The sequence below is a fragment of the Delphinus delphis genome, chromosome 8 (genome assembly GCF_949987515.2).
Source record: "Delphinus delphis chromosome 8, mDelDel1.2, whole genome shotgun sequence".
Taxonomy (NCBI): Eukaryota; Metazoa; Chordata; class Mammalia; order Artiodactyla; family Delphinidae; genus Delphinus; species Delphinus delphis.
This window is the reverse complement of record NC_082690.1, coordinates 55,154,272-55,175,596: the sequence shown is the minus strand read 5'-3', so window position 1 is coordinate 55,175,596 and position 21,325 is coordinate 55,154,272. Positions and strand designations below refer to the sequence as shown.

The 21,325-nt window shown below is 39.1% G+C and overlaps 1 protein-coding gene and 1 pseudogene across 1 annotated transcript in view; both read right to left on the bottom strand.

Annotated features, from left to right (window-relative positions):
* INTS4 (integrator complex subunit 4) overlaps positions 1 to 21,325 on the bottom strand; it is a 109,347-nt gene that overhangs the window by 55,271 nt on the left and 32,751 nt on the right. Inside the window, exons 5-8 of the mRNA XM_060018210.1 lie at positions 11,617 to 11,802; positions 10,944 to 10,994; positions 6,474 to 6,562; positions 5,198 to 5,318 (exon numbers count right to left, since the gene is read on the bottom strand). Of these exons, the coding sequence (XP_059874193.1) occupies positions 5,198 to 5,318; positions 6,474 to 6,562; positions 10,944 to 10,994; positions 11,617 to 11,802 (447 nt within the window). The remainder of the gene's footprint in view (positions 1 to 5,197; positions 5,319 to 6,473; positions 6,563 to 10,943; positions 10,995 to 11,616; positions 11,803 to 21,325) is intronic.
* LOC132429049 (peptidyl-prolyl cis-trans isomerase A pseudogene) lies at positions 7,720 to 8,299 on the bottom strand (annotated as a pseudogene).

The window sequence follows — 21,325 nt, the reverse complement described above, 5'->3', positions numbered from 1 at the left end:
AGAGAAACATAATCAGATTTATACTCATAAACATCATCTTGGCAGCAATGTGGCTAATGGACCAGAAGGAACCCAAAACAAAGCAGAGACACAATTTAGGAGGCTATTTAAAGCAGGTCCTAGACATTCGTAAGGAACATATTGGAAATCTTCTCTAATTCTCAAGTTAATAAATATGGAAATGTTTATACAGGCTCAGACTTTTTCTCCAATCACATTTTCCATATCAAGTTACATGTTCTTTGGGAGTACTCTTACCCAAGTTAACACCTTTCCTACAATTCTAGAAGGGCAATTGTACTGTTCACCTTAAGTAGTTTCAAAACCACTTTTTCTTATCTCTACATGGTATATAGTTTGTTACATAGGTCTGAGCCAATACCAAATCTAACATTCATTTTTTTAATGCAAAACATCAATTTTATGAATAAAAACTATACATTTTTAAGAACTCCTCACTTTCTCTTTAGTCTTACCACCAACATTAACAGTTGTCTTTTTTTTGGCCGCACCATGAGCCACGTGGGTCTTAGTTCCCCAACCAGGGACTGAACCCGTGTCCCCTGTATTAGAAGCGCAGTATCTTAACCACTGGACTGCCAGGGAAGTCCCCAACAGTTGGCTTTTTAACAGGCACTTTGTTTTTCTACAAAGAATGAAAGTTTTAATGACTTCACAGTAAGTTACTGGAACCCACAGTCTCAACGTCCTCCTCCAAAGCCTTCAACTGAGCTCTCTCCCAACACAGTAGCAAAGAGGGGGTACTATTCAAATTCTAGCCTCAAAAAATTGCACATCATTATTTGTAACAAGTTTCCAGTGTTATGTAAGAATAGCTGAAGCTTTCCATTTTAAATCCACAAATAGCAAGAACCTTACAGCATAATCCACTTGAAAAATAGTAAAACCTGAACTGTTACAAGCGCAGTGGAAATAGAGAAGGGATAGATAGATTCAAGGTATATCGAGAAGGTAGTACTGATAAGAGTTGACGACTCAGTGGATACGAGACACAGAGAAAGAATTCTCAAATGCCTCTGGGTAAATGATGACACCATTTACGAAAGCACAGAAGGAGGAAATCTGGACCGAAAAGATAATGAGTTCATCATAAAGTGCATCTCACCAATCAGAAAAACATCTACATTCCTGTATACTTTGACCAAGACACATATATTCAGGTAAAAGCTCTCCAACTGTACTACTACCCCTACTTAACAATCTATAACACTAAGAAAACTGATATTTAACAAACAAGTGCGTCAAACCTGCTCTCAGAACAAAAACTGCCCAACTAGTATAATAACATAAGTCTATGCACTGTTTGCCTATTTCAATTTTAAGCTCCTAGCCTCTATTCATTAGGTGATGAAAAAGAGAAGCAGACCAAAAAAAAAAAAGATGGACTACTACATGAGACATAAAACTGCCACTGACTAGGACAGCTACATTTGCCCTGGGAAAGACTAGCCCTGGGCAGAGTTACAAACATAAAAACGTACAGTCTACAATCTAACTGTCTGAAAATGTTATAATTTTTAAGGTCAAAGACTTCCGGAGCCTTACTAATAAGGTTTAAATTATTTAACATCTTAAAAAGAAATCATTAAACTAAGGACCCTATTCTAGATAGGATGCCAATTACCATAATTAATTTCAAAGTAGTGATTGTATTCTAAATAGTCCCATGGAGTTATATTCTTGAAAATCAAGTTTCTTTGCTCCATCAGGGAAGTTACAGATAACTGAAAACCAAACCTTTACAAGGTTTTGAATTTTCTGATACATTCCATATCTGAAATTTTTCATCCTGCTATAAGCCAAGGAGAATGGACTCTATTCTTTCTGTACAAGATGGCCTTAAGTCTAAAGCCTTATCATTTCAGCTAAGTTCTTGAAAACCTGGCTTCTACGTTCCTCCCAAGCTTAATCTTGTCACACATCATCAAATCAAACATTATCCCCCACACCAAGAAGTACTAAACTGCTTGTAGTTTAACATGATATTGTAGTTTAGTATGATATTAGCATGCATGATAGTGTACTCATGTATCTCTGCTCATATTTTCTCTTTCTCTACTTCTTTACCTAGCTAACCCATACTCATCATTCAAAGTCAACTGAGAAACACCTCGTCCAAGAAGCCTTCTGTGCATGTGTTAGGTGCTCTTTCCTAGGAGTACCGGTATTGTAATTGACTGATTGCCTATGTCAACCTACCTAACTATCCACTTTTTTTTTTCGCGGTACACGGGCCTCTCACTGTTGTGGCCTCTCCCGTTTCGGAGCACAGGCTCCGGACGCGCAGGCTCAGCGGCCATGGCTCACGGGCCCAGCTGCTCCGCGGCATGTGGGATCCTCCCAGACCGGGGCACGAACCTGTGTCCCCTGCATCGGAAGGCAGACTCTCAACCACTACACCACAAGGGAAGCCCAAAGAATAGTTTTTCTGTTTTTTGGGTTTTTTTGTTTTTGCAGTACGTGGGCCTCTCACTGCTGTGGCCTCTCCCGTTGCGGAGCACAGGCTCCGGACATGCAGACTCAGCGGCCATGGCTCACGGACCCAGCCGCTCCACGGCATGTGGGATCTTCCCGGACCGGGGCACGAACCCACGTCCCCTGCATCAGCAGGCGGACTCTCAACCACTGCGCCACCAGGGAAGCCCTATCCACTCTTTTGAAGGCACAGATTATGCTCAGAGTTTGCTGAATTGATGAATATGTCGTCTAAAGACCATATATGGTTTACCTGATCACGGATTTGTCTACTCAAGAATTGGAGCAGGGGAGTTTACCTCTTAGCTTGCACAGAGGAACTAGTAAACCAGCAGGGCCTCAGCTGCATAACTGCAGCTCCCAATATATAACTGGACCCGCACTAGGAAGGAATTCTACATGGGCTTTAGAGCATGAAGTATCATTTACTATCTATGTGGCCTTGGACAAATTATACTTTTCTAAACCTTAGTTTTATTATTTATAAAATAAATAATATAATATCTACCTCAAGGAGTTTAAAATAATTATAAACAAAAAGTGAGTATGTATATAAGTGTATGTACAGGCATATATTTACATGTGCCTGTATATGAGGAAATGGGTGTATGTGCATGTGTATGCATGTATGACTAAAAGTGCCTAGCTTAGTGGGCTAGGAACTCTATAAATAGTAACAATTATTATTATTAGCAAGAATAGATTATTACTTTTGAAGTATAATCATACTTGTATAACTTAGAGTTGTTTGGATTTGAAATCACTTAAATAACATAAAGCACTTGAGTCAAATTATAGGCATCTAAGTGAAAATCTTTTCAATTCACCACTGTGATTCATTATTCATACAGCTTTACATAAATGAATTTTAGATTCTATGGGGTACAAAACTAAAAAATTTGGGGCTTCCCTGGTGGTGCAGTGGTTGAGAGTCCGCCTGCCGATGCAGGGGACACAGGTTCGTGCTCCGGTCTGGGACGATCCCACATGCCGCGGCCCATGAGCCATGGCCGCTGAGCCTGCGCGTCTGGAGCCTGTGCTCCGCGACGGGAGAGGCCACAACAGTGAGAGGCCCACGTACTGCAAAAAAAAAAAAAAAAAAAAAAAAAATTTGAATGACTCTGCTTTAAGGATTACTTTTCTAACTGCCTACTCAGATGATAACATATCATTGAATTATTCCTCTAAAACATCCCCTCACACACACACAGCACACTGTAGATGCTCAGTACACGCTGAATGAAGGAATCTGATGAATGACTGGATTGTTCTGAATTTTAAAATATCCACAAATCAAAACAAGGCTTTAAAATGTGAATTCAAAAATAAAATCACTAACAGCTGGCTTGTTTAACTCTATATTTTATTATGGACAAGAAATATAATCTGTAAGCAGGAAATACTGAAATCATCCAAGTTCCTTATTTTTCCATGAAAGTGCTTCACATAGGTTTCAGCAGTTACCCCCAAAATACTGGTCAAAGGACTAGGGGTATCACAGGATCTGTGTCCAGTACAATCAGGTCCAAACTTTTTAGCCAACAATCTTACTAAGACTGGCATAGTTGGGGGCCCTCAAAAGAGAAGTTATCAAAAAGAATTTCAGATATCCTTGCTGTGACATTAATACAAATTTTTATAGATAGTTACATATATATTTATATATTATAACAACCCCACCACCTTGCATAGTGTAGTACTTCACAATTTATACACATATTCACAGACAGGATCTCATTTGAGTGTCATGACAACCCTGTGATGTAAACATGAGAGATATTACAAGCCACTTAACAGATGAGGAAACGAGACTAAGATAAAGTGACATGTCCAAGACAACACAGGTATAAAATAAGGCTGAGCATTACGCCAACACTCCTTCTTCTATAAGACAGTTCTATCTCTGAAAAGTTCAAATTTTTCTTATAGGGGGCTTCCCTGGTGGCGCAGTGGTTGAGAGTCCGCCTGCCAACGCAGGGGACACGGGTTCGTGCCCCGGTCCGGGAAGATCCCACATGCTGCGGAGCGGCTGGGCCCGTGAGCCATGGCCGCTGAGCCTGTGCGTCTGGAGCCTGTGCTCCGCAACGGGAGAGGCCACAGCAGTGAGAGGCCCACATACAGGAAAAAAAAAAAAAAAATGTTCTTACAAATATACTAGAGTCCCCAAAGGCAAAACAGTAGGAAAGAATGAGGCTAAAAGTCAGATTAGCATCTGAATCTCATTCTACAACTTCCTATCTGTATAAATTGAATAATTTACTTAAATTCTCAGAGCCTCAGCTTTCTCACCTGGGAAGTGGGAATAATAGCACCTACCTTGCTGGGTTACTGTAAGAATAAATGGGATAATAAAGCAATTATACTCCAATAAAAAAAAGAATAAATGAGATAATTAAGTGGCCTCATAGCAAAGTATCTAGGCCATACCAGGTGCTTAGTAACGGTAACAATTATTTTTATTATTATGTTTCTTTTTCTCTAGACTTTGGTTGTCTAATATGCTAACAAGATTAAATAGGATTATCTTTAAAATTCTTTCTAGTTCTTAAAGACTACTTCTCTATGGGAAAGTGAACAATTTCTTTCTATTTTAAGAAATACTAAGGTTTATAAAAGCGCATTACACCTGTCTCTATCTAGTTTCTCAAAATGTTTTACAAGTGTAACAGGTAATATGCTCATTAAAGAAGATGTAACTTACCAATAGCTTTGAAGCTTGAACTCGAACCACCCAGGAGCTATCACTGACCATGTGACAAATTTTTCCAAACGCATCATCAACTAAGCGAATTTCTTCGTTAGAAGAAGGGATTGGGACGATGCTAAATTAAAAGAAAAGAAACCACAAGTGACAAAACATGAGCCTAAAATTGCAGGTTCAATAAACTGAGAATGACCAATGAAAATCAGCACAAATAGAAATGATAATTGAAAAATTCATCCTATAATGATGAAATACATTTCAGAGTAAGCAAATCAGTCTGGGATTTGTTTATTTTTAGTTGCAATGCAAATTTGTGTCTTGAGTAAAAAGTATTTAACACTGAAGATTCAAAGATTTATGAGATACCAAAAACAGCTACCACAGAGTTATCTTTTTCTCTCTTATAAATTGCATTGCTGTCAATATAGCAAGTCTCAGAATAAACCAATATAAAACATACTTGCAAATCTGGTCCTAAATGAAAAGACAATTTCCAGCTAGTCTTTTTTTTTGCAGGGGGTGGGGGGTGGTGTCTATGGGGGGTGGTGTCTATAGCTTTATTAACTCATTCTTGTTTTTCAATTTCAGTAGGTAGTTTAATGAAGAGGAAAGAACACTTCTTTTTCCTATAAAAGGAGTTCTATAAAACAGAATAAATAATACCTGTCTCTCCACCTCAAAGAATCACTGTGAGATAAATTATTTAATTACTGTGAAAAAAAATTTTTTATTTTTGGCCGCACCACACAGCTCGTGCAATCATAGTTCCCCGACCAGGGATTGAACCCAGGCCCTCAGCAGAGAAAGCACCAAGTCCTAACCACTGGACCACCAGGGAATTCCCTATGAAAATATTTTAACCAGGAAAACACTACATAAGGGATCATTATCCTCAAATTCACCTGGTATCTTTAGCTGGCATTTGTATTTACTAAAATGTGCCCCAAACCATTTCAAAGACTTTTTTTAAGGGTTGGGCAGAGGTGGAGTGGATAGCATTTGAGAAAGACCATCCAATCTCTTCATCTATAGTTGAGGAGGTTGGGACCCAGAGAGGCGAAGTGGCTTTCCCAGCATACACAGAAAGTTCAAGGCAGAGCTGAAAAACAAGGACCAAGCATCCTGATTTTCAGGGTCCATGCTTTTCCCCTATTCCATACTGCCTTCCAAAAATCTAACCAACATTCCTTTTCTGGAGGTGGGCTTTCTGCATGGTGGGAGGAGAGAAAAATGGCTTAGCAATGAACAAAAGCTGGCTTACACCCACACTGACCTTTCAGGATAGAGCTGACTGACAACCCAGATAAGCTGGACTGCAGCACTGCGCACTTGTTCATAGTCATCAGAGAGCAATTTACAAGCCTGCAAACAAGGATTCCAAAAGTCTGTTAGTTCTGTGTCCTCCCAGGTGATGTTCAAACTATTTTCAAAATGAAGATACGGTGGTTGGATAAGGATACCAATCAAAACACATATGGGTGATTTTAACTTCTTGAACCTTTGCCCAACAAAGAATTCTTGGCCTCTGCCAGCTGCTCTGCCTGTGTTCTGTGTACCCTCCCACCCCATGTCTGAAAGGAGAACCACAGATTGATAGATAGCACAAAAGCCATCTAGAATAGCATCAATCATAGCAAAGCTTGCTGGGAGCCCACAGTGCTACCCTGACAGGCTCAAACACCAAAGATGAGTTTTTTCCCTATCTGTAAAACTAGAGCACAAATTTCTGACTGACAGTCCATCTGAAAATTCAAGCACTCTAAATAAATGTACAATTTTAACGTTAAGCTGCCAAAAATAGGCCAAATTTTCCTTTTTTACTTTAGTCTGAAATGGAATATCCCTACTCCACCCACAGTCATAGCTACACCCTAGACTTCAACAACACCCAGAAAACGGTTTTTGAAATTTTAAAATCTTATATTCCATGCTTTGACCATATATGCTACTCTACCAGCTCTTCCATCGCCATGACTTAACCCATCACACCTGCTCTTCATCCCACTTAAGTTACCTATCCGTTTAAGCAGGGTCTCTCAACCTTGCTATTATTGACATTTTGGACTAGATAATTCTTCGTTGTAAGGGGCTGTCCTGTGCAATATAAGATATTTAGCAGCATCCCTGGCCTCTACCCACTAGGTAGTTGTAGCACTGCACCCTTTTCCTCTCCCCAGAAACTAAAATAGTCAAAAATACCTCCAGACGTTGCCAAACGTGCCCTGGAGGGCAAAATCACCTTGGTTGAGAACCACTGCTTTAATTCTGTCCTTTCTTTCCAAATAAACCACCTTTTCCTTGCTCTATACCCGTCCTTACTTCAGTCTCTTTTTGTTGTTGTTGTTTAGTTTTTATTTCATAACCATAAACTTAACTTTGCAATTCAGCTAAACTTGGAGGGGAATAAGGAAAATATGGAACCCAAAGAAGTGCAATGAGAGCACAAAGATTACAGTATATTTTAAGCAGATGGGGATGAAGGGGTGCTCTCCTGAGCTACAGAAGGAATGGTCTGATGGTTAAGATAAAACACAAGTCAAATTTATTATTAGATTTGTCCACAGTCAGCAATGGTGATCTTCTTGCTGGTCTTGCCATTCCTGGAACCAAAGCACTCCATGGCTTCCACAATATTCATGCCCTCTTTCACCTTGCCAAAGACCACATGCTTGCCATCCAACCACTCAGTCTTGGCAGTGCAGATGAAAAACTGGGAACCGTTTGTGTTGGGGCCAGCATTTGCCATGGACAAGATGCCAGGACCCGTATGCTTCAGGAGGAAATTCTCATCATCAAATTTCTCCCCATAAATGGACTGGCCACCAGTGCCATTATGGCGTGTGAAGTCACCACCCTGGCACATAAATCCCGGAATTATTCTGTGAAAGCAGGAACATTTATAACCAAAGCCTTTCTCCCCAGTGCTCACAGCATGGAAGTTTTCTGCTGTCTTTGGAACTTTGTCTGCAAACAGCTCGAAGGAGACGCGGCCCAAGGGCTCGCCATCGACGGCAATGTCAAAGAACACGGTAGGGTTGACCATGGTTGGGCAGCGCGGGAGGTTCCGATGTGGCGGCGTCTGCAAAGCCACTTCAGTCTCTTGACAGCATTGTCTGCATCATCATACACAACCCCCTCAGGATTTCTGCTACAGCTGCTCCACAAACCTAAGACTTTCTCTAGTCTTCACAAGGGCAGCAGAGCACTGGCAAAGACCACACTCTCTAGGGGATTGGTGATTCATGATCTCAAACCTTATTAGTCCTACTCTGAAATCTTTTACACTCCTGCTTTCCACTTCCATTTCCCAAGGCAGCTTTTCTTTTTTTCAGAAAGGTGGCTAATGAGCCTTTTTTTTTTTTTTTTTTTTTGGCTGTGTTGGGTCTTTGTTGCTTCACGCGGGCTTTCTCTAGCTGTGGCGAGCAGGGGCTACTCTTCGTTGCAGTGCACGGGCTTCTCATTGCAGTGGCTTCTCTTGTTGCGGCTCACAACAGTAGTTCTGGCTCAAGGGCTCTAGAGTGCAGGCTCAGTAGTTGTGGCACACAGCCTTAGTTGCTCCACGGCATGTGGGATCTTCCTGGACCAAGGCTCGAACCCGTGTCTCCTGCATTGGCAGGCAGATTCTTATCCACTGCGCCACCAGGGAAGCCCCAAGGCAGCTTTTCTTAACCTTTTCCTCGGGACTTCTATCCTACTACCAGCTATAAGGCGACCTGTTTATCTGAGAAAAATCAAGGTTCTCAGGCACAAACCCACTCAACTACTCCATACCAGTTATAAATTCATTTATTCCTGTATTCTCCCACCCCTTGTTTTCTCAATATCTGAGGGAAAAGGGTCCTTTCTAGTTCCTAATCCTTCTACTTTTGCTATGGATCCCACCACTTCCTCACATGACCATCCCTTACCATCCTCCAAAATAGATCCTCTTTGTGATTCGCTATGATAGCATCCTATTGATTTACCTCACAGCAGTACTCATATGCTATAACTGTGTTTGCTTATTTGTTAATTGCCTGTCTTACCTATGACAATGTGAAGGGCATGGGTCCTATCTATTATAACATGCTTGGCATTATACAGCCAGCATTCGGTACTCACTAACATTTGTTGGATGAATCAGCTCATGAATCTGATTTTCTGCCTCAAGGAACTTACTCCAGCATTTATTCCCCTTTGTCTCTTCTATCATAACACTAGCTCTCCCTTCAACATATAAACATACTTAGCAACTGTCTTTAAAATACAGGAAAAAAAACAACAACAACCCTTAATCCTATGCCCCCTTCTACCAACTTCTACCCCACTTTCCTATCATAGTCCAGTTTCTTTAAAGTATAGTCATAGTCAATAGACTTTAAATGCCTCACCTCAAAAGACCCTGATCTGGCTTCCCCCAGTCCCAGCACTCCACTGAAATTGCTCTCTTTAAACTCACTAGTGACCACTTTGTTGCTAAGTCCCATGACCAGATTTCAGTGCTATCCTAAATGACCTTTCACCAGCATTTGACACTGCTGACTGTGAGAATGCCCTCTTGCCTTTTCTGGAATATATTCTTCCTCCTCCTCCATCAAGCTGCTCCTCAGTTCCATTCTAGGGCTCCTTTCTTAAACGTTGGACCTCACCCCGGCTCCATCCTCATCACTTCCAATCTTCTTACTCTCCCTGGGTATCCCCATGACCCCTAGATATTGATGGCTCCAAATATCCACCTCCAGCTCTGATCTTTCCTGAGTTCCAGACCTGGAATTCTCCTCAAAAGTATCCCATCAACCCTTCAAACTCAAGATAATCAAAATGAACTCATTATAGTAACTAATTCTACCTCATATCTCAAATCCTCCCCCATCATTCCATCCTCACTCCCTTGAGGTCCACAGCATTGCTTGCCTAACCAACTGACACAGTCTTATGTCACTAAACATCTGAATCATCGGACTAACTCTTTTTCCTTTGAGTCCTTACTCTACAAGTTTCCTTTAATTATTTGGTTTCCCACACAGTTTTCCTACAGGTCACACCAACATAACCATTCTGAACTCATTCTACTTCATTTGTAAAAGAACGTACTTGGTTTACACATCAGTCATAGGGGTTTGGCTAATTATCCTCTTCCTCTAAAAGCTAAAACCACTCTCAGTAGACTAACAAAAACTGGTCTCTGAGCATGGATTTAGATTTCTTGTCTCTAGATACATCCAATTATTCTACAAGAATAAATGTAAGGGCTTTTGGTTAGGCACTCGGTCAGCTTCTCCTAATGATACTATAATTTCATTGTGCTTTTCCTTACCAATGCTATAACAATCATGTGATATCTTTTCATACGATCCCATGGTCTTGGTCATCCTCCTCCAGAAATACTCCAGTTTCTCAAGTGTGGTGCCCTGAATTGACTTCAGGTTTGAAGTCAATTTCAGTCAACCAACCAGAGATCAACAAGACTACCACTCTCCTTACTCTGAACACTACACTTCTCTTTGTATACTCTGGCATTCATACTGAGCTACCTAAATCCTCCCAAATGTCCTCCTCACATGCACTAGTGCTATTCATTACATATTCCCCATTCTCTTCTTAGAATGTATGCTTTGGATACAACTGCACATTCATCACAACACTGCCACTGTTAGCCAGCTGAAGCTCTATGTTTTCAAATTCTGACCACCAGCGTGCCACCCTCCCAGTTTCATGATTTCTCCACCTCCCTCCTCTTCTAGACAGCAATCATTTAAGGTACCTGAGTATAAATTGTTTGGTATAATTTCAGTCCTCTTTCATGGAGCTGCAACTAGATAATAAAGATACAGTTTAAGTATTCTGAAAAAAAAATCAATATTTCCAATGTCTCCCCACAATCTCATATATTTTTCCCCATTATATCACATTAACATGGTTCCCTCTGGCCAAAATCAGTGCTATATAAATAAGAAACCTGGACTTTTCAGTAGAAACACTCAAACACTTAATGAATCTAACCCATGGACTGTCCCAAGGGGATATCAGAATAAATATGAAATAATGATAAGGAGGCTGAGGAAGAAATGGTTAGCACCATCTCCCCCTAAAGAGCAACCCTCCCCCATAACTTCCACCTATACTTCTGAAATACAAAGGTATAACCTGTACCTACTGTACTATAATACCGAGTAGCATCTCTCCCATGGACCTGGGATACAAGTTGTACCTTCCATGTTTCAGAAATGCAGGTGAAAGCTACCAAACAAGCCCAAAGATAAGCAACTGTTGTAAAGGAATGTGTGCCTTTGAGTTCTGTGATGCCACCAACATCTTCCTGAAAGTGTGCATAAAGTATACCCTGGGGGGGATTCACAATGTATCCAAGGTGGCATTAGCTATTAACTTAAAAAAAAAAAAAAGTATCTCCATTTAGTTTCCATGATCACGTTTACCATGGCTTTTATAGCTGCTGTTCTGACACGTGGGTCCTGGTCACTGAAGTAATCCCCTATAATCTTCTGGACGTCTCTGACAGCTAGGCCTTCTGCATCTTTTGTGACACTTTTCTCCAAAGAACCCAGATTACCAAGTAATTGCAGGCACTTATTTCTTACACCATGTGAGGTATCTGTCAAGTGCTACAAAAAGAAAAGAGAGAACAAAAGGACATGATTAAGGTATCTTAAAAATAAACAAAAACACAGAAACAAAAGCACTGAATCAACTTTAGGAATGACTTCAAACACTACATTCTCACTAGTCTGTCTAGTCTCATGGGTTTGTTGTTGTTGTTGTTTTTTGTTTTTTTGGCCATGCTGTGTGGCTTGTGGGATCTTAGTTCCCCAACCAGGGATTGAACCCAGGCGCTGGCAGTGAAAGTGCCTAATCCTAACCACTGGACGGCCAAGGAATTCCCTTCATGTTTTTTGAGTATGTGTCTTCCAAAAAGAATCATGAGTCCTTAGAAAACAAGACTCCCATTTATTCAACATTATACTCCCAACAGCAAGCACCTGGCCTTGTAAAGACTAGGTACTTTAAAAGTGACCCCTTTAATTGCATTTTATTTACTATCAAATTTAAAAACAGAAGAAAAATTCATAAATTTTCAAATTTTTAATATTCATACAGAAATATGCAAAAATATTAAATGTACAGCTCAATGAATTTTCACAAAAAACACACCAATAAGAAGCACCCAGATAAGGAAGTAAAAGATGACCAACTCTCCCAGTAACTACTCTACCACCATCAAAAATAGCCACCATCAGGCTTCATCCTCCCCAGCAGGAAGCTAGGCCCTTCCTCTTGGGAGCTGCTGTAGTATCCTCTCAGGCATCAAATTGTACTGCAATGTCTTGTTTTTACAAGTCCATCTCCTTTAAGACTGTGCTCCTGGACTTCCCTGGTGGTGCAGTGGTTAAAAATCCACCTGCCAGTGCAGGGGACACAGGTTCAATCCCTAGTCCAGGAAGATACCACATGGTGCAGAGCAACTAAGCCCATGCACCACAACTACTGAGCCCATGCACCACAACTACTGTAGCCCACACGCCTAGAGCCTGTGCTCCACAACAAGAGAAGCCACCTCAATGAAAAGCCCGCGTTTCTCAACGCGGGATTAAGCTGAGCTTGCCACAACTAGAGAAAGCCCATGTGCCGCAACTAGAGAAAGCCCATGTGCAGCAACGAAGACCCAATGCAGCCAAAAAAAGAAAAAAAAGACTGTGCTCCTTTCAGAACCTTTTATACGTTGAGCACAGAGTACAGAGACTAAATATGGATTATAAAGGGCCTTCTTTTGGGGGTTCTTAGGAGGAACTGAAAGTAAATTAATTTAAATTAAGTGCATGCAAAGCATCTGCAGTGTTGTGAGAATTCCATAAACACTAGCAGCTATTGTTACTATTACGATTATTATTAATAATAAAATATGCTTCCTTCCACCTAAAAAATAAAATAAAATAAAAAGCCACCATCACCAAAGCAATCTTGAGAAAAAAGAACAAACCTGGAGGAATCATGCTCCCTGCCTTTAGACTATACTACAAAGGTACCATGATCAAAACAGTATGTTAATGGCACAAAAACAGACACACAGGACTTCCCTGGTGGCTCAGTGGTTAAGAATCTTCCTGCCAATGCAGGGAACACAGGTTTGAGCCCTGGTCCGGGAATATCCCACATGCCACAGAGCAACTAAGCCCATGCACCACAACTACTGAGCCTGCGCTCCAGAGCCCGCAAGTCACAACTACTGAGCCCGTGTACCACAACTACTGAAGCCCGCGTGCCTAGAGCCCATGTTCCGCAACAAGAGAAGCCACCGCAATGAGAAGCCTGCGCACCGCAACAAAGAGCAGCCCCCACTCACCACAACTAGAGAAAGCCCGTGTGCAGCAACAAAGACCCAACACAGCCAAAAATAAATAAATAAACAAATTTTTAAAAAGACAGACACACAGATCAATGGAACAGAAGAGAGAGCCAAGAAATGAACCCACACACTTATGGTCAATTAATCCACAACAAAGGAGGAAAGAATATACAATGGGGAAAAGACAGTCCCTTTGATAAGTGGTGCTGGGGAAACTCTACAGCTACATGTAAAAGTATGAATTAGAACATTTTCTCATACCATATACAAAAGTAAACTCAAAATGGATTAAAGACCTAATTGTGGGACTTCCCTGGTGGTCTAGTGGTAAAGAATCCACCTTCCAATGCAGGGGACGCAGGTTCAATCCCTGGTCGGGGAACTAAGATCCCACATTCTGCAGGGCAACTAAGCCCGCACACCACAGCTACTGAGCCCATGTGCCTCAACTAGAGAGTCCTTGAGCTACAAACTACAGAGCCCACGCACTCTGAAGCCCGCACGCCACAACTAGAGAGAGAAAAACCCACACGCCGCAACTAAGGAGAAGCCTGCACACCACAATGAAGAGGCTGCATGCCACAATGAAGATCCTGTGTGCCTCAACTAAGACCCAACGCAGCCAAAAAAAAAAAAAAAGACCTAAATGTAAGATTAGAAACCATAAAACTCCCAGAAGAAAACATAGGCAGAACACTCTTTGACATAAATCATAGAAATATTTTTTTGGGTCTCTCTCCTAAGGCAAAGGAAACAAAAGCAAAAATAAACAAATGGGACCTAATTAAACTTAAAAGCTTTTGCACAGCAAAGGAAACCACTGACAAAAAAGACAACTTAGTGAATCGGAGAAAATATTTGCAAATTACATGACCAATAAGGGGTTAATATTCCAAACATATAGACAGCTCATATACCTCAATATCAAAAAAACCCAAACAACCTGATTACAAATTAGGCAGAAGACCTGAACATTTTTCCAAAGACATACAAATGGCCAAGAGGCACATGAAAAGATGCTCAACATCGCTAATCATCAGAGACATGCAAATCAAAACTACAATGAGACATCATCTAACACCTGTCAGAATGGCAATCATTAAAAAGAACACAAATAACAAATGTTGGCAAAGATGTGGATAAAGGGGAACGCTTATACACTGTTGGTGGGAATGAAAATTGGTGCAGCCTCTATGGAAAACAGTATGGGGTTCCTCAAAAAATTAAAAATAGAACTACCATATCATCCAGCAATTCCACTCCTGGGTATATATCTGAAGAAAACAAAAACACTGCTTGGAAAAGATACATGCACCCAATGTTTACAGCAGCATTATTTACAATAGCTAAGATATGGAAGCAACCCAAGTGTCCATCAACAGATAAATGGATAAAGAAGATGTGGTGTACGTGTACACACACACACACACACACACACACAATGGAATACTACTCAACCATAAAAAAAAATGAAATTTTGCCATTTGCAACAACACAGATGGATCTGGAGGGTATTATGCTTAGTGAAATAAGTCACACAGAGAAAGACAAATACTGGGTGTTATCACTTATAATGGAATCTAAAAAAATAAAACAAACAAATGAATATTACAAAACAGAGACTCACAGATATAGAGAGGAAACTAGTGGTTACCAGTGGGAAGAGGAAGAGGAGTAAAATAGGAGTAGGGGATTAAGATGTACAAACTACTATGTATAAAATAAGTAAGCTACAAGGATATATTGTACAGCACAGGATTATAGCCAATATTTCATAATAATTTTAAATACAGTATAACCTATAAAAATACTAAATCACTGTGTTGTACACCTGAAACATATAATACTGTAAATCAACTATACTTCAACAACAAAAAATAGCCATTATCTTGACTTCTAACATATATTTTGTCTAGTTTTCTACTTTATAAAATCAAATAGTGTCTGGCTTCCTTTGCTCAATATTATGTTGGTGAGAACCGCCCATAGTATGGCATTATAGCAATGGTTTATTCATTCTCATTACTGGACAGTATTCCATTTGTGTACACACCATAATCCATTTATCCTTTCTACTGCTGACAGATATTTGGGTTATTTCCAGTTTGGGGCTGTTCTAAATAATGCTCTCTGCTTATTCTTGAATGTGGCTTTTGGTATACATGTTCACATTTCTGCTGAATATACAGTAAGAAGTGAAATTGCTGGGTCACAGGACATGTATATGTTCAGCTTAAGATGAGACTGCCAAATAGTATTCCAAAGTGGTTGTACTAATTGAACTTATTTACACTCCCACCAGTGATATGTAAATGTTCCAGATACGCCACATCTTTGTCGACCCTTAATACTGTCAATCTTTTTCATTTTGGCACTTCTCACCATCATTTTTAACAAATTTTCAGTTATCTCTCTCTCAATCCTAGTCCACTGCTACTGAAATAGGCTATTTGCATAATGCAATAACAGGAACTGAAAATACTTTAATGAAATGACTAATTTAAGGGCTGGGCAAGAAATATGTAAGAAGAACCTGGGACACCTTGTGCCAAAAAGCAAGGAAATATCAAGGACTAATTGAGTCCAGATCAAAAGGACACAGAAGCCAATCTGTAGGGGTTCCCACTGTCAACATATATATGACACCAAAAGGAAGCAATCAAATCCAGAATGTAGGACATAAACAAGACCAATGATCCAGTTTCTTCAATAAATCTGTGGCAATTAAAGGAAAAACAAAAGAGGCTACTGTTACTGATTAAAAGAAATTCAAGAGACTATCCAAAGGTAATACACGCTAATCCAAAAAACAAAAAAACAAAACCAACTACAAAAAGATATTTATTGCAATTTAAAAAATTTTAATATGAACTGGTATGAGATGATATGGAATAACTGATAATAACTGCATCATGGCTATATTAAAAACATATCAGTTATTATCAGTTAGAGACATACTTAAGTATTTATAATTTAAATAACATGTCAGGGATTTCCTTAAAAATATTACAGCAGACTACAACAAAAAGTGGAAGGAAAAAACATGAAAAAGATTACAAAGCATAAATAATTGTCAAATTTACACCAAAAACTGGAAAGAATAAATAAATTTGAAAATTTCCATATTATAAAGTATATATAGATTGAAAAAAAAAGACCTAGCTTCAAATTTCAGCTCTGACTCTATATATGTAACATTGATCAAGCAACTGGACCTCTTAGGGTCTCACTTTCCTCATTTATAAAGAAGGAACAATAATATCTGCCTTACCTAACTTACAGGTGTATCATAAGGCTCAAATAAGAATATAAATGTTAAAAAAAAACTTTATATATTATAAAGCATAATATGACTATTAGCTATTATTACTATAGTCTAAAATAATGAGATTACTGCATGTAAAATTGTCAATACAAAAGAGTATCTTCAGATATTCCCTTCAAGTTCACAAAATAATATCTTTGGATATTCCCTTCAAGTTCAAATTTTCCAGGATTTTCTACCCATAAATGAAATCACTGATTGAAATCACACAAGTTTCCCTCTTGCTCACTCTAACACTGGGACATACAGTCTCTGAAAGTACCCTCAGTAATCACCCATCTCTCTCCTTGTGCCTTCACCAATTCCCTATTTTATAGGATGATAATGACTAAGTGATATGTCTAATAATGCAAAGATAACCTAGTGGAACAGTTGATACTGGAATCCAAGTCTCCTGACACTCCATCCAGAGCTCTTTTCCCTATCCAGCTTCATAACTAAATAATGTCATGATTTCTAAAACTTTGCTTACTATGTTCAGAGTTGGGCATTTGAACCTTAAATACTTAAAAGCTCTACAATACCTGTTTTCTTTACATACATTTATATTGCTACTCCCAAGTATCACTATTCTCCAGCCATGACAAACTGCTTGGGTTTCTAATTACTGCCTGATAAACACAGTGATACTAAATTAATACCCCCTTCTTTTAATCATCTTTATTGGAATACAATTGCTTTACAATGGTGTGTTAGTTTCTACTGTATAAAAAAGTGAATCAGCTATACATATACATATATGCCCATATCTCCTCCCTCTTGCGTCTCCCTCCCACCCTCCCTATCCCACCCCTCAAGGTGGTCACAAAGCACCGAGCTGATCTCCCTGTGCTATGCAGCTGCTTCCTACTAGCTATCTATTTTATATTTGGTAGTATATATAAGTCCATGCCACTCTCTCACTTTGTCTCAGCTTACCCTTCCCCCAGCCTTGTCCTCAAGTCCCTTCTCTAAATCTGCGTCTTTATTCCTGTCCTGCCCCAAGGTTCTTCAGAACCTTTTTTTTTTTTTAGATTCCATATATATGTGTTAGCATACGGTATTTGTTTTTCTCTTTCTGACTTCACTCTGTATGACAGACTCTAGGTCCATCCACCTCACTACAAATAGTTCAAGTTCATTTCTTTTTATGGCTGAGTAATATTCCATTGTATATATGTGTCACATCTTTATCCATTCATCCCTTGATGGACACGTAGGTTGCTTCCATGTCCTGGCTACTGTAAATAGAGCTGCAATGAACATTGTGATACATGACCCTTTTTGAATTATGGTTTTTTCAGGAACACCCAATTCTTATGATTAGCAAACCAGGCCACTGACACTTTGTGGAAGTAACATACACACATTCACACATATACAAAACTGAACAGGAAGATACATCAAATAAGTAAATATATTAAGGATAATACTGTCTAAGAAAGAATTACAAATACTAGAAAAACACTGTCAAGTAAACACTATAGTGTTGGGTTTGACTTACAAGGAGAGATGAGAACATGATTTTTCTTACATACAGATATAGAAATAAAAATACAGATATATATGTTTGTATATGATATATATAAACATTACATTAGAATATATATATCTAACATATATATATGTGTATGTATCTCCGCTAGCTCTCTCCACTGAGAGGGCCCAAGAGTAGCAACACCTCAACAGCAACAACCACACTTAGTACCCAGAACTTGGTTTCAAAATATATTTCGCCACTAAGAGGAACCAGGGCTTCTTGGAGAAAAGCTCATTCCAGGGGTAGACTAGAGAAAGTACAAGGTGGGCCTGAAATATTTTATTGTGCCAGAAAGAAATGACGCATTAAAAAAAATACACAGTTGACCCTTGAACAACATGGTTTGAACTGAGTGGGTCCACTTATACACAGTTTTTTTTCAATAGCAAATACTACAGTACTACACAGTTCGTGGATGGTTGAATTGTGGATGTAGCACTGTGGATACAAAGGAAGTGGGTATACTGAGGAACTGCATATATGGAGGGTCAACTATAAGTTAAATGTGAATTTCTGACTATTCAAAGTGTCAGTGCCCCTAACCCCCAAGCTGATAAAGGGGTAACTGAAGAGAAAAGTCAAAAGGACATACAAGCCAGCCTGAAGGGGTTCCCACCTGGCAAAATCAGGGAACTTGAACAAGATGAATAATGACAGTAATAGATTATAACATTGAATAAACAAGAAATCTGAGTCCATAACTGATATAAATAAATAAATTGAAAGTTGGAGGACAATTTACATTGTTTCAAAGTAGTAGTACCATGCCACAAAATACTTATTCATTTCAAAAAGAAAGAGTAACTTCATAGTGAAGAAATCTGACAGACAACACCTTAACCAAGTGATCAAAGTAAACATCATCACCAATGGGAACAAATCAAAATGGTGTACCGCCTAATAGGATACAATGAGAACAGAACAGCATCAAGTCTGTGATATTCGTGTCAAAGGTGGAAAACTTGAATCTAATTATGAGAAAATATCAGACAAACCCAAATTCAGGAATATTCTACAAAATTACTGTCCTATAATTTTCAGAAGTGTCAAGTTAATGAAATGAAGTGAAGACTGAAGAATCATTCCAAATTGAAAAAGACTGGGGCTTCCCTGGTGGCGCACTGGTTAAGAATCAGCCTGCCAATGCAGGGGACATGGGTTCGAGCCCTGGTCCAGGAAGATCCCACATGACCCGGAGCAACCAAGGCCATGCGACACAACTAGTGAAGCCCACGCAATGAGAATCCCGCGCACCGCAAAGAAGAGTAGCCCCTGCTCGCCTCAACTAAAGAAAGCCTGAGCACAGCAATGAAGACCCAATGCAGACAAAGAAAAAATATTAAAAGCAGCAAGGGAAAAACAACAAATAACATACAAGGGAATCCCCATAAGGTTAACAGCTGATCTTTCAGCAGAAACTCTGCAAGCCAGAAGGGAGTAGCAGGACATATTTAAAATGATGAAATGGAAAAACCTACAACCAAGATTACTCTACCCCCTACAACCAAGATTTCTCTACCCAGCAAGGACCTCATTCAGATTCGACAAAGAAATTAAAATCTTCACAGACAAGCAAAAGCTAAGAGAATTCAGCACTACCAAACCAGCTTTACAACAAATGCTAAAGGAACTTCTCTAGGCAGGGAACACAACAGAAAGAAAAAACCTACAGTAACAAACCCAAAACAATTAAGAAAATGGTAATAGGAACATACATATCAATAACTACCTTAAATGTAAATGGATTAAATGCTCCAAACAAAAGACACAGACTGGCTGAATGGATACAAAAACAACACCCGTATATATGCTATCTACAAGAGACCCACTTCAGACCTAGGGACACATACACACTGAAAGTGAGGGGATAGAAAAATATATTCCATGCAAATGGAAATAAAAAGAAAGCTGGAGTAGCAATTCTCATATCAGACAAAGTAGACTTTGAAATAAAGACTATTACAAAAGACAAAGAAAAAAACTACATAATGATCAAGGGATCAATCAAAGAAGAAGATATAACAATTATAAATATATATGCACCCAACATAGGAGCACCTCAGTACATAAGGCAGTGTTAACAGCCATAAAAAGGGAAATTGACAGTAACACAATCATATAGGGGACTTTAACACCCCACTTTCACCAATGGACAGGCCACCCAAAATGAAAATAAATAAGAAAACACAAGCTTTGAATGATACATTAAACAAGATGGACTTAACTGATATTTATAGGACATTCCATCCAAAAACAACACAATACACTTTCTTCTCAAATGCTCATGGAACATTCTCCAGGATAGATCATATCCTGGGTCACAAATTAAGCCCTGGTAAATTCAAGAAAACTGAAGTCATATGAAGTATCTTTTCCAACCACAACGCCATGAGACTAGATATCAATTACAGGAAAAAAACTGTAAAAAAATACAAACACAAGGAGGCTAAACAATACACTACTAAATAACCAAGAGATCACTGAAGAAATCAAAGGGAAATCAAAAAATAACTAGAAACAAATGACAATGAAAACACGACAACCCAAAACCTATGGGATGCAGCAAAAGGACTTCTAAGAGGGAAGTTTACAGCAATAAAATCCCACCTCAAACAAGAAACATCTCAAATAAACAACCTAACCTTACACCTAAAGCAATTAGAGAAAGAAGAACAAAAAATCCCCCAAGTTAGCAGAAGGAAAGAAATCATAAAGATCAGATCAGAAAGAAATAAAAAAGAAATGAAGGAAACAATAATAAGGATCAATAAAACTAAAAGCTACTTCTTTGAGAAGATAAACAAAATTGATAAACCTTTAGCCAGACTCATCAAGAAAAAAAGGGAGAGGACTCAAATCAATAGAATTAGAAATGAAAAAGGAGAAGTAACAACTGACACTGCAGAAATACAAAAGATCATGAGAGATTACTATAAGCAA